The following is a 13612-nucleotide window of genomic DNA, read 5'->3' on the forward strand; positions in this document are numbered from 1 at the left end:
TCCCCCTCCCCACCCCCCGCCCCCTGCCCAACCCCCGCGCAAGCCATTGATTAAGACTTCTCCCCCCACCCTAAATCCCAGTGTCCGGCATCCCAGTCCCCTTGGGTCTCTGCAGCAGAAGCGGGAAATCCTTCACAGGGAGGGGTGTCTGCAGGCGGGGATTCCCCCCAGGGCCACTTTCCGGGGACCACGCGTGCCCAAGTGCCTTCTCCCCTTCCTCAGTTGGACCCCTGTCCCTCTTGCCCCCAAGAGGGCACCAACCCTCCCCCGAGGCAGGGCAGTCCGGTGATGGGAAGAGGGTTTGGATCACCTTCTTAGAGGGGGCCAGGCCTCTTGTGTCTGAGGGAGATGGGCACCTTGGGAATCCCAGGTGTACAGGGGGTCGTTAGGGGCTGCGGGCTTGACCAACCTCACATCTCCGTAGTCTCTGGGAAGGAGATGGATGGGGAGGGCCAGGGTCCCTGCAGCCCCTGCTCTGGGACGACTCCCTGCTCTGAGCCCAGCTGTGACATGGCACTCCTTGTGCCTACGAGGCTCTGAGCTAAACAGAGGGATCCGCCCCAGGGCCCCCCTTCCCGTGGCCATCCACTCCCCAGGCCCCGGGGGCTAGCACTACCCCTACAGGAACCTTCCTTCTACTTCTGCCTATCCTGGGCCTGCCAGGCTGCCACTGGGACCAGGGCGGTCCTTCACCTGCAGAGGGCCTAATACAAATTGGCTTTCCTATGGAGGGGGTCAAGGCCTCGCAAATGGAGGGCACTGACGTCCCAAAACATGGCTTCTCTGAGGACACAAAGCAAGTCAGAAATAAGTAGGCACCGTAAGCAAAGCCCCTGCTCTTGCCCATTGTTGGCAGTGCCAAATTCTGACTTCAAGGCCCTTGGGGTCCCTCATGGTCAGAGAGCAGTGTCTACACAGAGCCTGCAGCCCAGGCCCCAGTTTCTGGCCATCATCCCGGCTGCACACCAGATAGGAGCACAAGGTGAATGTCGTCAGCTCTTGCAGAGGGAATGGAACACTACTGTCCCAGGTAGTACAAGTTCAAGGTCATTAAGTTGTCTTCCTGGTTCCATCAGACTCAACCCCAGGTCAGCCCAGGGCAGAGGGCCTGGCTGGAGCTGCACAAAGGCCTGCATTGCGAGGTAAGAGACCTTGTGCAAAGCACTTCTCTCCCTGTGAACTGAGCAGGGAGCGGACAACAGATGTGCTTGGTGGACCCTGGCCTTGCAGAGGGGACAGTCTCAAGCCCCCATCAAAGACAAGAGTTTTCCCTCCTAGTACTCCTAGAGCAGGCTCCGCCCATGTATACACCCCCTGGCCCAGAAGCAAAGGGGGGAGGTGGCACCTGGCATCCCCTGGGTCCCTGAAGGTTCCTGCAGTGGAGTAAACAGATGCCCCTGTGGCTCTGGGGGTCATGGGCCCCTCGGGTGGTACAGCTGAGCTCCACACGCGTTGTCAACCGCAGCAGAAGAGTGGGGGAGCAGCCGGGACCCTGAGCCACAGCCTGGCACCAAAGGAGGCAGAGACAGGTCAAAAGCAGACACAGGGGAAGTCAGAAGCACAGAGAGGAAGGAGGTAGAGGGGTGCAGAGAGAAAAGAGGAAGCAGAAGGAGAGACTAGAGGGGGAAGGGGAGGGATGTCAGGATGAGGCTGGAAGGATGCCAGGCCCTGGAGTCAGGTCACGGGGGCTCTCTTGGGGCCAGCAGAGTCTTCACCAATGAAGGGTCCAAAAAAGAAAAAAATGGGTCTGGAAGTGCAGGCCAATCCCCTGTTGAGGAAAAGGCCCCAGAGAGGAGCATGATTGTTTGAGCAGTGGAGTGCCGGAATGGGGAGCACATCTGTCTGGAGAAGAGGTGACAGCTCCAGGCCCAGGCCCTGCAGTCTTCACCCTCAGAAGCCCCTGCTCTAGTAGGGTTTAGTGAAGGTGAGCGCCCCAGGGGGGAAACAGCCCCATCCCAGGAAAGCCAGGGGTTAAGAATGAGCCCCTTCAGCACACACACACACACCCCTGCACAGCTCCACAAATGCTGACCTGTAACCTGTTAACTAGTGACCGGTGCCTCAGTGCAGGGGATGGACAGAAACGACGGTCCGTGCAGGCCCGCTGAGGCCCTGGCTGGATGTAAGACCACGATGCGGCATGAGTGTGTGATGGACAGGTGGGAGAAAACCATCTTCACAGGAACTCAGAGAAGAGGACACAGACTTCCGGGCCCCATCCCACCCACTGGGCCCCACAGACTAGAGGTAGTGGGCCCCAATCTCCTACGAAAGGTGCCTCAGGAGCTCACCAGCCAATCTTATGGCAGAAGTGATACTAGAATGGCAGCATGAACTCCCGGTGCAGCCCTCGATCCAAGTCAGCTCCCCAGAAGCTCATCCCATGGAAGGAGCTTAAGAAGTTCTGACCAGGCTCTGGGGCACCCTCCCACAGCCCCAGAGATTAAATGACTTTGGGGGTGTAATGTGTATTTAGCCTAATTTAACATGTGAACAAGAATTAGATGTGTCTGCATGCAGAACTAGTGGGAATTTCGCAAGTGGGGACTTTAGAAGGGTAGAGTGACACTAAGGAAGAATGACCACCTCAGAGGCAGGAGCTCCTGCAGGTGTCAGAGCAGAGGTGGGGGCCTCCCATTGGTAGGGGGTGCACAGATGATCCATGCACGGGGCTGGAGCAGCGGCCCCTCATGGCTCAGAGTCTTTCATTACACTGTGCCCTCTTATCAGCCCGACCGCTGGGACCCCCTGTGCACATCTGGTAGAGAGTATCTCTAGGGAAGAGGAGGGGACCCAGGCTGGGTGCTGGCCCCAGAGGCCAGACCTTGTGCAAAAGGCAGGGACCCTGGCCAAAGTGGAACAGGGCAAGGAATCCAGGGGGCTCTAGCATCCTCTAGGGAGGGAGCTCCATGTCCCACTCAGGGGCTGCAGAGGTGGGGCGGGAGGCACAGTCCGGTTCCTCTGTGTCCTCCCCCTGGAAGGAGGCAGCAGCAGCACTTTTGGGGGCCTCCATTTAGCAATGCCCTATCTCACAAGGCTGATCCTGAGTGCCTCCTCCCAGCCATCCCTCCAAGTGGGCACTGGTGGCCCCAGCTCCCTCTACAGGCCCGGTCTGAGTCTGCTTCATTCCACTGAGTGCCTTCAGACTGCACAGCCACCTTCCTGCTCTGGCTTCCTCCCTGCACGACCAGGCCACACCACCAGGGACAAGCCTCCTTGGACTTCTCTCAGTTTCCCAGCAGCTTATCCAGCCTAAAACTGGGGCCATGGTGTTGCTGCCTGTCTGAGAGGTCCTGCAGGCCCTAGGAAGTAAGTGGGGTGGGGTCAGAATGGAGCTCTATAAAAAAGCAAGCCTCTCGGCCCAGCTTTAAACTTAGGTCCCACCCTGGTGCTGCTTTCCTTGGAGAAGACTGAGTATCTACATGGTGTGTTAAGTCTGTATAAAATCTTTACTCCCATTATCCTATTTGAGCCTCAAAACCACTACAGAAAGCAGGCAGGGTGAGGATTCTTATCCCCATTTTACAGAGAAGGAAATAACTTACCTAGCAGTGAAAGATACCAGGGGAAGACCCCAGGTCTTTGGCCCCAAGCCCAGTGTCCTTTCCATGCCAGCCTAAGGCTGGGTGAGGGGGCAGAGATCACCTGTGTGTCTGTGGTACCTACCCCAGCCACATGCCTCTGTGGACACACATCAGGAGGTATCTGTAGACAGATGTGTCCACACCAAGTACTGGTCACAGCTTGCCACGAGCTATGAGACAGCGTCTCGGCACACCCATCTCTGCCAATGCGGGTGGAGGCACAGCCAAGGGTGAGAGCTGGGTGGGAGGGCAGTCTCATTGGCTCTCAATTTGAGGTTATTATTATTATTATTTTGAGAGAGAGATTTTTGCTATAGGGCATGTATGCTCTCTGGAGTGACAGAGAGACAGAAAGCAAGAAATCACCCTCCCCCCCAGGGGGGTTGGCCACGCCACAATCCCCTCTCCTCTGTTCTCCTCTCTGGATCTTGGGCATGCACGCACGCACGCACACACACATACACACACCGGCATGAGTTTTAAGACACCCAGTCTGGGACTTGGGACCACATGGGAGTCTAGCAACATAACCATTACGCCATCTGCTGATCCTGAGAAGGTTATTCTTAACACGATGGGTCTTCCAGGAACGCGTGGTAAAAACAGAAACACGCGCTCGTAGGAAGGATATAGATCCTGAGGGTGAACTGTCTCCAAAGCCCACCAGGTGCAGTTGTCCTACTAAGGACACTGTCTCCTACGTAATCCAAAGAGCTCTAAGTTTCCTCCCAAGGCCTACGACAGCCTGAGTAAGCACAAAGCACCTGCCTTCCCTGCACATCGAAGGCCCAGATTCTGCCTGCTGTGGCCCCACCAAGCACAGAGCCGTGTGTTAGGCTCACGGAGAACCCACTCGTGCCAGGCGAAGGAGGGCAGAGTCTTATGCTGGGTGTACAGACTGAGAACACGGCCACTCAGGGGATCCCGGGCTGGTGCCTTCCTCTTGTGACAGCTTCAGCTGTGGGGGGCACACTGGTCCATGTGGGTTTCCCAACTCCTGCAGAGTGGCCATCCACCGGCCACCCAGTAGGCTGTGATTGTGGTCAGAAGAAGAGTTGCAGGGAACCCTTCAACCTGACTCTGAGGCCCTGGCCGCCTGCATGCCTCCCTACCTCCAGCCCCTCCTCAGCAAACCTCTGTTCTAAAGTACAAAGGCCAGGTGGCCACAAGGGGGAAGAAAAGGACACCATATAAATATATTAACAGTGGGACCAGCAGATGACATAATGGTTACATTGTTGGACTCCCACGTGGCCATCCACAGTTTGAGTCCCATACGTGACGACTTCAAATTCACGCTGGGTGTGTGTGTGTGTGTGTGTGTGCATGCCCAAAATCCCAAGAGGAGAATGGAAGAGAGGGTATTGTGGTGTGGCCATGCCCCCTGGAGGGGTGATTTCTCACCTTGTCTGTCTCTCTGTGTGTCTCCAATGAGTGCATGTGCCCTATGGCAAAAAACCCTCTTAAAATTAATTAATTAATTAATTAACAAGGTAGTGGCTTCCTGAAAGTCCACAGCTTGTCCCATAAGTACCCAGAGACTGATGTTAGGGTGAGACTCCAGATAAGATCTACTGAAAAGAGCCCTACTTCTCCTCTTGCCCAGGACACTCCAAGTGACCCTAGGGGCTTGAAGGTCTTCGGGTCCTACACACTTATATGCATCAGGGGGCCAGTCTGAAGTGAACAGATGCACCCCAAGCCTGAACAGCTTAGGGTCTCTTGCTTCTGGGGTTCCCCTGCCCTCAAAGTTCCACAGGGGTGGGGCCTTGCTTATTCACTGTGTGGCCCCGGGCTCGGAATACCCTGGCACTTATCAGGTGTCCTATCAGTGTGAGCTGAATGAGTGAGCTTCTGTTTTCTTTTCTCCTTGACCACTACGGCTTCAATGGAGAGAGCTTACCTGGCCTCAGGACCTGGCAGCCTGGGCGCCCTGGGGCCTGGGTGAAGTGCAGCTGAGACCTGCCGTCACTACAGCAGGAGAGACGGTGGGGCCAGCAGCTGGACACCCCTCCTCCCCCAGCTCTGACAGAGGCGATGGGCAAAGCACTACACTTTAAGGCAACTGACCTGGGTTTGAGTCCAGGCTCCTCCTCCTGCCATCACTAGCTTTGTGGTATTGGATAAGTCAGTTTCTTAATCTATAAAACAGGGAGAGTCATGCCTGTCTGGTGATCTGGCATCTTCACAGGACACCTAGGGGGCTCACATGTGAACGCACACTGTGCTAGACAAGGGCAGATCCAGTGTACACATGTGCACCCACACAGGCAGAGGCAAAGCCGGCCCTTTAAGCAGAGCAGAAAAGGGTGGGTGGCTGCACTCGGGGCCAGGTCTTTCTCATCTCTGCACCTGCCTCTGCTCTGAGCTCAGGCGTGTACCCAGGGGCATCCCAAGTACTTCCCAAATGAATGAACCAATGAATGAGCCAACAACCCAGGAGCAGCTGTGCGTGTACAGGACAGAGGCTGCCCGGACTTCACCTGAGCACCTCAGGAGGACAGTGATCACAGACCGGTCAACTGGGGAGAGCACCCACACTCGGGCCTCCACCCCACACAGCACTGTCAAGCGCAGAGCATCGCCCTGTGCCATGCGCCCTCGCTGGGGGCAGAGCTCAGAGGCTCTACCTGGGCTGCACCTGCCTACCTCCACGCTCTGCTGAGGGCACCTCTTGCTGGAGCCACCACCAGCTTCTCCAGACAGAGGGGGATGTGGGTAAGAGACAGGGTCAGGAGAGGGACCAGGAGGCACAAGGCGGGGTGGTTACCGAGGTTGACAGTGAGCTTCATCTGCCCCCCATCCAGCTCGAGGCGTAGGGTGTCGGCAGACTCCCTGGAGGTGGTGGCCATCATGAGTCCGTAGGCCCTCTGGGACATGAAACGTAGAGACACATCCTCCGCCTCTGTGTGCATGGCATTGGGAAGCATGATCTTCATGTACATGGAGCCGTCATAGCTCAGGACCGTGGCCTCTACCCCAGGAGTCAGGGAGGACAGCGCAGGCCAGTGGAGGGAGAAAGAAAACCAGAGATTCATTACAAGGATGACAAGCTTAAGGCTGTCCATGAGGGACACTGAGGAACAAGGGGCAGAGGGATGGGAACTGGGAACCACCCTGACAAGGAGGGGCACAGGGATGGGGGCAGGCAGGCCTGGGATGAAGACTAGCCTCACCTCTCTCACAGACCCGCCCCAGAAAGCCGGTCCCGATGCAGTCACAGACGAAGCGGTTCCAGCCCTCTCGACAGATGCCCCCGTTGCGACATGGGGCAGAGGCGCACTGCTTCAGCGTCTCCCGGGAGCAGAAAGGGGCAACGCCCACAGCCCCCTGGGACTCAGCCAGGCCCCGAAGGTCTCGGCTCCTCCCGTCTATGAAGAGGTCCCGCACACAGCCCACATAGCCGGCCCGGAGCGCCGCCGTCCACACTTCCGGGGGCAGGGGCAGGTCCACCCGACCCCCCTCAGGGAGACCGCCCAGGTACAGCTCGCTCTCCAGGTCCAGAATTTCACTCTCCCCGGTGGCCAAGAACGGAGTGCTGCGGCTGTTCACGGAGATGGAGCCTGGGGGTGAAGGGAGAGCAGGCCTCAGTGGGGATGGCAGGGTAGAGAGGAGCCACGGGCCAGAAAGGAGGTCCTGACTGCCAAGGACATCCCAGTCCCAGCTGGGCTGGCACCCTGCTCCCTGCAGCCTCGGCTGGAAGCTCAGCCTTACACGCCTGGATGCAAAAACTGCTCGACAAGGTTCCAAGCTCAGGAGCCTGACCCAGCCCCCGCCCAGCTGTAGTGTGAGGTGGGCCTGTGTCCAGACTCCTCTCCACACCTGGGTGAACCCTTAGAGGATGTATGGGAGGGGAACAAGCCCAAAAGCTTGAGCCCCCAAAGGACTGAGCCATGCACTAGCTCATTCCTGCCAGCCAGGCCCTTAGACCAAGAATAGGAGACAGGATCTTAAGGAGGCAGAAAGGTTTGAAGCCAAAGGATTTTTTCCCACTAACATTTCCTGGCTTTTATGATGACACGCCAAGCTCCTAGCACTTTAAATACATTCTATCACTTCAGTCTCACAATAATGCTATGAAATTGGTCCTTTAAGATCCCATTTTGGAACCAGCAGACAAGGTTCACGGAGAACCTGCCCAAAGTGCCATAGCAGGGAAGGAGCAGAGCCAAGCACAATCCACGGCAAGACCTCAGAGCCACCTTCTCTGCCCCTGGAGCCCACACTGTGACGGGGGGGGGGGAAGGGGGGCAGGCAAGCTGGCCGGGCAGATCAGCTCCCAGGCCTGTGAGGCAGGATGGCAGCTAGGAGGATGGCGGCTGGGCACAGAGCTTTGGAGCTGGAAAAGTTCCTTGGCAGGAGAGGGTTATCATCTTAGAAAAAAGATGTGAAGGCCAGCAGGTGACGTGGAGGTTAAGGCTGCTGGATCCTACATGGCTGACTTCACAGTCTGAGTCCTGGACCTGGCGGCTGGAAAATCACACCAGGCATATGCGCGTGTGTGATTAATATCTATCCTGAGAGGAGACTGGAGGAGAAGGGATTGCAGCATGGCCATCCCCCCGGGGGAATGATTCTTCACCTTCCCTCGTTCTCTCTCTGTCTCTGGTGAGCACATGTGCCCTACAGCAAAAGTTAAAAAAAGAAGAAAAAGTGAAAAGATGTGAGATCAGGTGAGACCTTTACTGAGACCTTAGGCTGCAAACACCTATACTTTAGAGATTTTATTCTGTTTCGGTTTTGTTTTTTTTTTTTATTCCATATGTTTTCTTTCCTCCTTTTTCAAGTTTGAAAGAACTCTAAAACAAAACGCCTGCCTACCTTAGTGGAGTTAGCAAGAGGTAAGGGGCTTCGAGACTGCGCTGGGCCTGAATTTGGCAGGGATCTTTGGGAAGGGGTCTAGCAGTGCCCAGTGATCAGAGTGTGAGCACAGAGTAGGACATGAAGGGTGCAGAACAGGGCCTCTTCTACAGTCAGGGCCCTCTGCTCCAAACCTCACTGAAGCAGAAACACCATTTCTTTTGTCTTCTTTTTAATAACTATTTATTTGATTTTATGTATTTATTTATTTAATTTGCTATAGTGCACATGCACTCACCAGAGAGAGACAAAGGGAGAGGGAAAGTGAGAAAGCAAGTTGGCAGGTCTGGGACTTGAACGGCAGTCAGCCATGTGGGAGTTCAGCTCCTCAACCACCATGCCACTTGCTGGCCCACGCCATTCCTTTCTTTTTTTAAGATTTATTTTATTTATTACTACTATTTTTAAATTCTCTATACGGCACATGCACTCAGCAGAGAGAGAAAGAAAGTGAGAAAGCAAATCACCAGGTCTAGGACTCGAACCACAGTGGGCCATGTAGGAGTCCAGTGCCTGCAGCACGCCACCTGCTGGCCCCACGCCACTCCTTTCATCTTTTTTCCTTTTTTTAAGAGGTTTTTGCTCTAGGGCGTGTGTGCTCACCAGAAAGGCAGAGAGACAGAGAGACAGAAAGCGAGAAATCACCTCCCCCAAGGAAGATGGCCACGCCACAATGCACATGCACATGCACCTAGCATGAGTTTAAGCCACCAGGTCCGGGACTTGAACTGCAGTCGACTACATGGGAGTCCAGCGATAAAGCCATTATACCATCTGCTGGTCCCAACACACTATCCCTTTTAATAACATGGTTTCTAGCTTGCTCTTTTCTGACCAGGTGTCAGATACCCCAGGGTCCTGCTGCTAAACTCAGGGGTATTCCCAGGGCTAGGGGCCCTCTCCCAGACAGGCCCCCAAATACAGGCTGCCTGATCACCCACAGCTCTGTTTATAACCATATTCCCCTGACTCCCACCCTGCCCACCTGCTACAGAGCCTCTCAGGGCTCCATACTACCACCCAAGTGGACTCTCAACAAGCCAAGCTCAGTGTTGGAGAAGAGGGAGGGAAAGGCAGAGATGGGGAGAGGCATATATAATGGAGGGTCAGTGAAAGGAAATCAAAACGAGTGCAGGCCCCTGCTCCACAGTCAAGCTAAAACATGGAACAGGAACAACTAAGTGCCCAGCAGAGGAGCAGGTAAGCACAAAGCGTGTGTACAGACAAGTGGAACATTACTCAGCCTTAACAAGGAGGAAATTCTGACGCATGCTACAACATGGATGAACCTTGAAGGCACTATACCAAGTGAAATAGACACAAAAGAATAAACATGACTCAGCCACAGGAGGCGCCATCACTTGGGAGGCCAGAGGCCACATGGGAAGCCCCGGTTTGGTTTCTGGGCCAACCTGAACACTAGGTATGATTGCACATGCCTGTAAACCTAATTGGGAGGCCAGTGCAGGAGGAATGTGACCCTATAAGACTATCAGAAATACCGATCTCTGTCTCTGCCCTTTTCTCCTCATTGATTTCTCTCTCCCTCCCCTCGTTAAAAAAAAAAAAAAAAAAAAAAAAAACTATATCATTCTTTTTTCCCCCCCCCCCCCCCTTAAAAAAAAAAAAAAAAAAAGAATACTATATGATTCCACTTACATGATGTACCTAAGTAAATTTCATAAATACAGAAAGTAGAATGCTGGTTACCAAGGGTTAAGGGATGGGAGGGTGAAGGGTTAGTGTTTAATGGGTAGAGTATCCGTCTGGGAAGAGGAAAAGGTTCTGGAAATGGCTGGTGGTGACAGTTACACAATATGGATGTTCCAAATGCCACTAAACTGTGCACTTAAAAAAGGCTCAGATGATAACGTTTGTGATATGCATAATTTACCACAATTTCAAAAAAGAGAAAATAACAAGGAAAAGGTCTGAGTGAGTTGGTTAGAATGGTGGCTGAGTCTGTGTGTGTGCACATGTGAACATGGGCTGTCAGAAATCTCCAGAGCTGCTCAAGACAGGGATCTAAGGACCAGCCAGACCCTGCATCTGGGCCCCAGAGACCCGTGTGAGACTAACAGAACCACTTCCAGTACAGAGGAGCAGAGGCCCTGGGTGCTCTGCAAGGCCTGGGCAGACTTCCGGCCTGGAGAGTTACAGATCACCTGGGTGGAAACCCTGGAAGGCAGGATGCTCTGTGCTGACCCACTGTGCTGCCCCGAGATACGACCGGGGGGGAACCATGTGAGGAAAGGCAACATTTCTCTGAGAAGGGGCGAGAGGGAAACAAACCATGAATCGCCAGCACTTCTGAGAGCCAAGGCAGCTCCCTGTTTCTTGTGTGCAGAGGAAAGGTCACTCCACCCAGAACTGCAAGCCTAGTGTGGTGACAGCCGGGGAGACACGAAAATTTGGCTGACGTGGTTAAGCGCTTAAATTGGATAATGTGTCAGTTCTCATTTATATCAATTTCCTCTTTGTTGGCTAATTCTCTTCTGTTCAACAAGATGGAGGAAAGCAGGGAGGAGAAAATGAGCAGACAGAAAGCAAGAGAACTGCAAAGGAAGGGTGGAGAACAGAATGGCCAAAGAGACAGAAGTTTCAAGAACTAGCCCCTGTCCAATCCCAGCATCCTCAACTCTGCCACTATGTTGTTCTAGAGCCCTCTGTGCCTGATGGGACTGTCAGCTGTTTACAGTCCGTTTCCCCTACCAGAATACGGACTCCTTGACAGCAAAGACGGTCTGTTTAGTTCACTGCTGCCCGTATCTCCAGCGCTAGCACCTTGGACAGCACCTGGCCCAGAGTAGCTGCTCAGGAAACACTTAAGTGAGGTTTTTGTTTTGTTTTGTTTTGTTTTGAAGTGTAAGAGGAAGACATTTTCTTAAAGAGAAATGGGATGTCTGGGACCAACAGTTGGTGTAATGGCTATGTCACTGGACTCCCATGTAGTCGACCACAGTTTGAGTCCCGGACCCAGTGGCTTAAACTCATGCCGGGCGCATGTGCGTGTGTGCCCAAGATCCCAAGAAGAGAATGGAGGAGAAGGGATTGCTGCGTGGCCAACCCCCCTTGGGGGTGATTTCTCACTTTCTGTCTCTCTGTCTCTTTCTGGCAAGCGCACACACTCTATACAAAAACCTCTCCCAAAAAAAAGAAAGAAAGAAGAATGGGATGTCTATTCTGCATTAGCTACTGTGTTACTGTTTTTATGGATGTGTTCTCATTGTGTCCTCTTGATGATCCTTGGGTTATCATTCCTTTCATAGATGAGGAAACTGAATCCCCAAGGCAGCAAGTGGCAGTGCTTTGGTGTGAATCCAGGTCTGAGTAACACCAAAACACTGTGCTCTTCCTGCCAATGCACCAAGTCTGGAGGGATGGTAGGAGGACTATGGGAGGGTGGAGACATGGCAGGAAGGGGGTACAAGAAATGATGTAGAACAGAACACCAGCTGAAGAGAGCTGGAGAGGACATCAGGACAGCTGGACAAGAGTGGCCAGGGGGAGGGGAAGGGGTCCTGAGGCCTCCTGACCTTTGCGCCCGTCCCTCTGAAAGTCCACGTGGCACCACTCGCCGTCATTGACCTTGCGGCTTGAGGCCCTCAGCTTGATACCCCCAGAGCCCATGTCCAGAAGAAGATAGAGGTAGCCATCCAATAGCTCCATGGCAAAGTAGTCGGCCCGCTGGGAGGAGCCATGGCTGCTGGCCCCGCCCCCGGCCCGACGGCCCTGGCTGAAGAGCAGCAGCCCGTTGGGCTCTGTGGTGCGGAAGTCCAATGAGATGGAGCCAGTGCGCTTGGCGCTCCAACGAGGTAGTGCCACAAAGGCCTCCGGGCTCTCAAAGGTCACAGGGTCCAGGGCAGCCACATCTTCACAGCGAAATGACAAATCCCCCTGCAGCTTCATCTTGGGATCCCCTTCCTTTGCCAGGCGGGATAGTTCCAGCTTGAAGTCATTATTCTTATAGACCACCTGCAAGGAGGGTGGGGTCAGGGAGAAAGAAGCAAGGGCACCTTGGGGCCTGCCCACTCCCTCCAGCCAGCAGCCAGCACCACCACAGGACCCTGCCATCCTGCCATCTGTCCTGCTGGCCCCCGCTGGGTGCCACCAGATCACTTGGCTTGGGCCTCCGTTCTAGCGCTTCCTGCCCTGAGGCTGTCAATGAGCTCTTCCTTTGCCCTGTTTGGCTCCTCCGTCCAGCTCATGGCCCAGCACCAGCATGGCTGCCCATCCCGCGGGCTCTCAGTGCCTGCAAAACTGCAGTGTATTAATGGTGCGGACGGCGATCGCTGCACACAGCTGACTGCCATGTTCTGATACAGAATTTTCATTTACCTTCTCATCGGCTCCTCGCGACAGTAGAAGGAGGTGCCTTTGCAACACGCAGTGCTCTACCCACACTCATCCACCTGCAGATGAGGAACCTAAGCGGACAGGTGCAGTGACTTGGTCAAAGTCACAGAGCTAGCGGCAGCGAGTGGGAGAGCTGGGACTCAGGCACCGGTCATAGCTTTCACATCCAACATCCTTTCCTCCGCACCACAGCTGCTTGAAGGGTCCTCTGAGAAGATGGGGGGCTCCCAAAGTTCTAGGAAGTGGGAGGGGGAAAGCCTCTTGACTGATTCAATGGGCCTAATGTTTGAGAAGGGGGTATCTCCTATCACAGATCTGTAAGAAACAGAGGACCTGACTAGCCAGGTCAGACCAACCACACTGAATCCCAGGGCCAGGGGGTTCCTGGGCTGACAGCAGCCCCGTGTTAGCCCTACTCACGTCCTTGAGGCAGCCCATGAAGTTGTTGCTGACTGGCGAGCCTGGCAGGTCAGCCGTGTTGGGGCTGCCCCCAATGTAGAAGAAGTCGTCAGAGCCCAGCATGGTGTAATCCTCCTGCGTGTAGCCTGTGGTGGTCAGGATCCCGTCCACCGAGATGGTCACCTGCCCAGCCCAGGGAAGGAGGGGGAGAGACAGGAGACAACCGGCATCAACTCCCTGGGAAGAGCCAAGGGCTGGGCAAGGGAGGGACCAGGGGGCAGTGGGGGAGGGGGACCCCCCCATTTTTATGTCTGCTTGTCTCGAAGGAGGAACAGTGGAGGAAGAGAAGGAAGGAGGAGATGGAGGCAGCACAAGATTTGATGGCTTCCTGGTGGAGTCAGGCCTGCCCCACA

At 54.6% G+C, this 13612-nt stretch overlaps 1 protein-coding gene across 1 annotated transcript in view; it reads right to left on the reverse strand.

The window, feature by feature from the left end:
• Window positions 1-13612, reverse strand: part of NRXN2 (neurexin 2) — a 114019-nt gene that overhangs the window by 48534 nt on the left and 51873 nt on the right. The window contains 4 exon segments of the mRNA XM_014588343.2: window positions 6355-6558; window positions 6761-7147; window positions 11981-12419; window positions 13221-13382. Of these exon segments, the coding sequence (XP_014443829.2) occupies window positions 6355-6558; window positions 6761-7147; window positions 11981-12419; window positions 13221-13382 (1192 nt within the window).

The sequence above is a fragment of the Tupaia chinensis genome, unplaced genomic scaffold (assembly GCF_000334495.1).
Source record: "Tupaia chinensis unplaced genomic scaffold, TupChi_1.0 Scaffold000273_1, whole genome shotgun sequence".
NCBI lineage: Eukaryota > Metazoa > Chordata > Mammalia > Scandentia > Tupaiidae > Tupaia > Tupaia belangeri.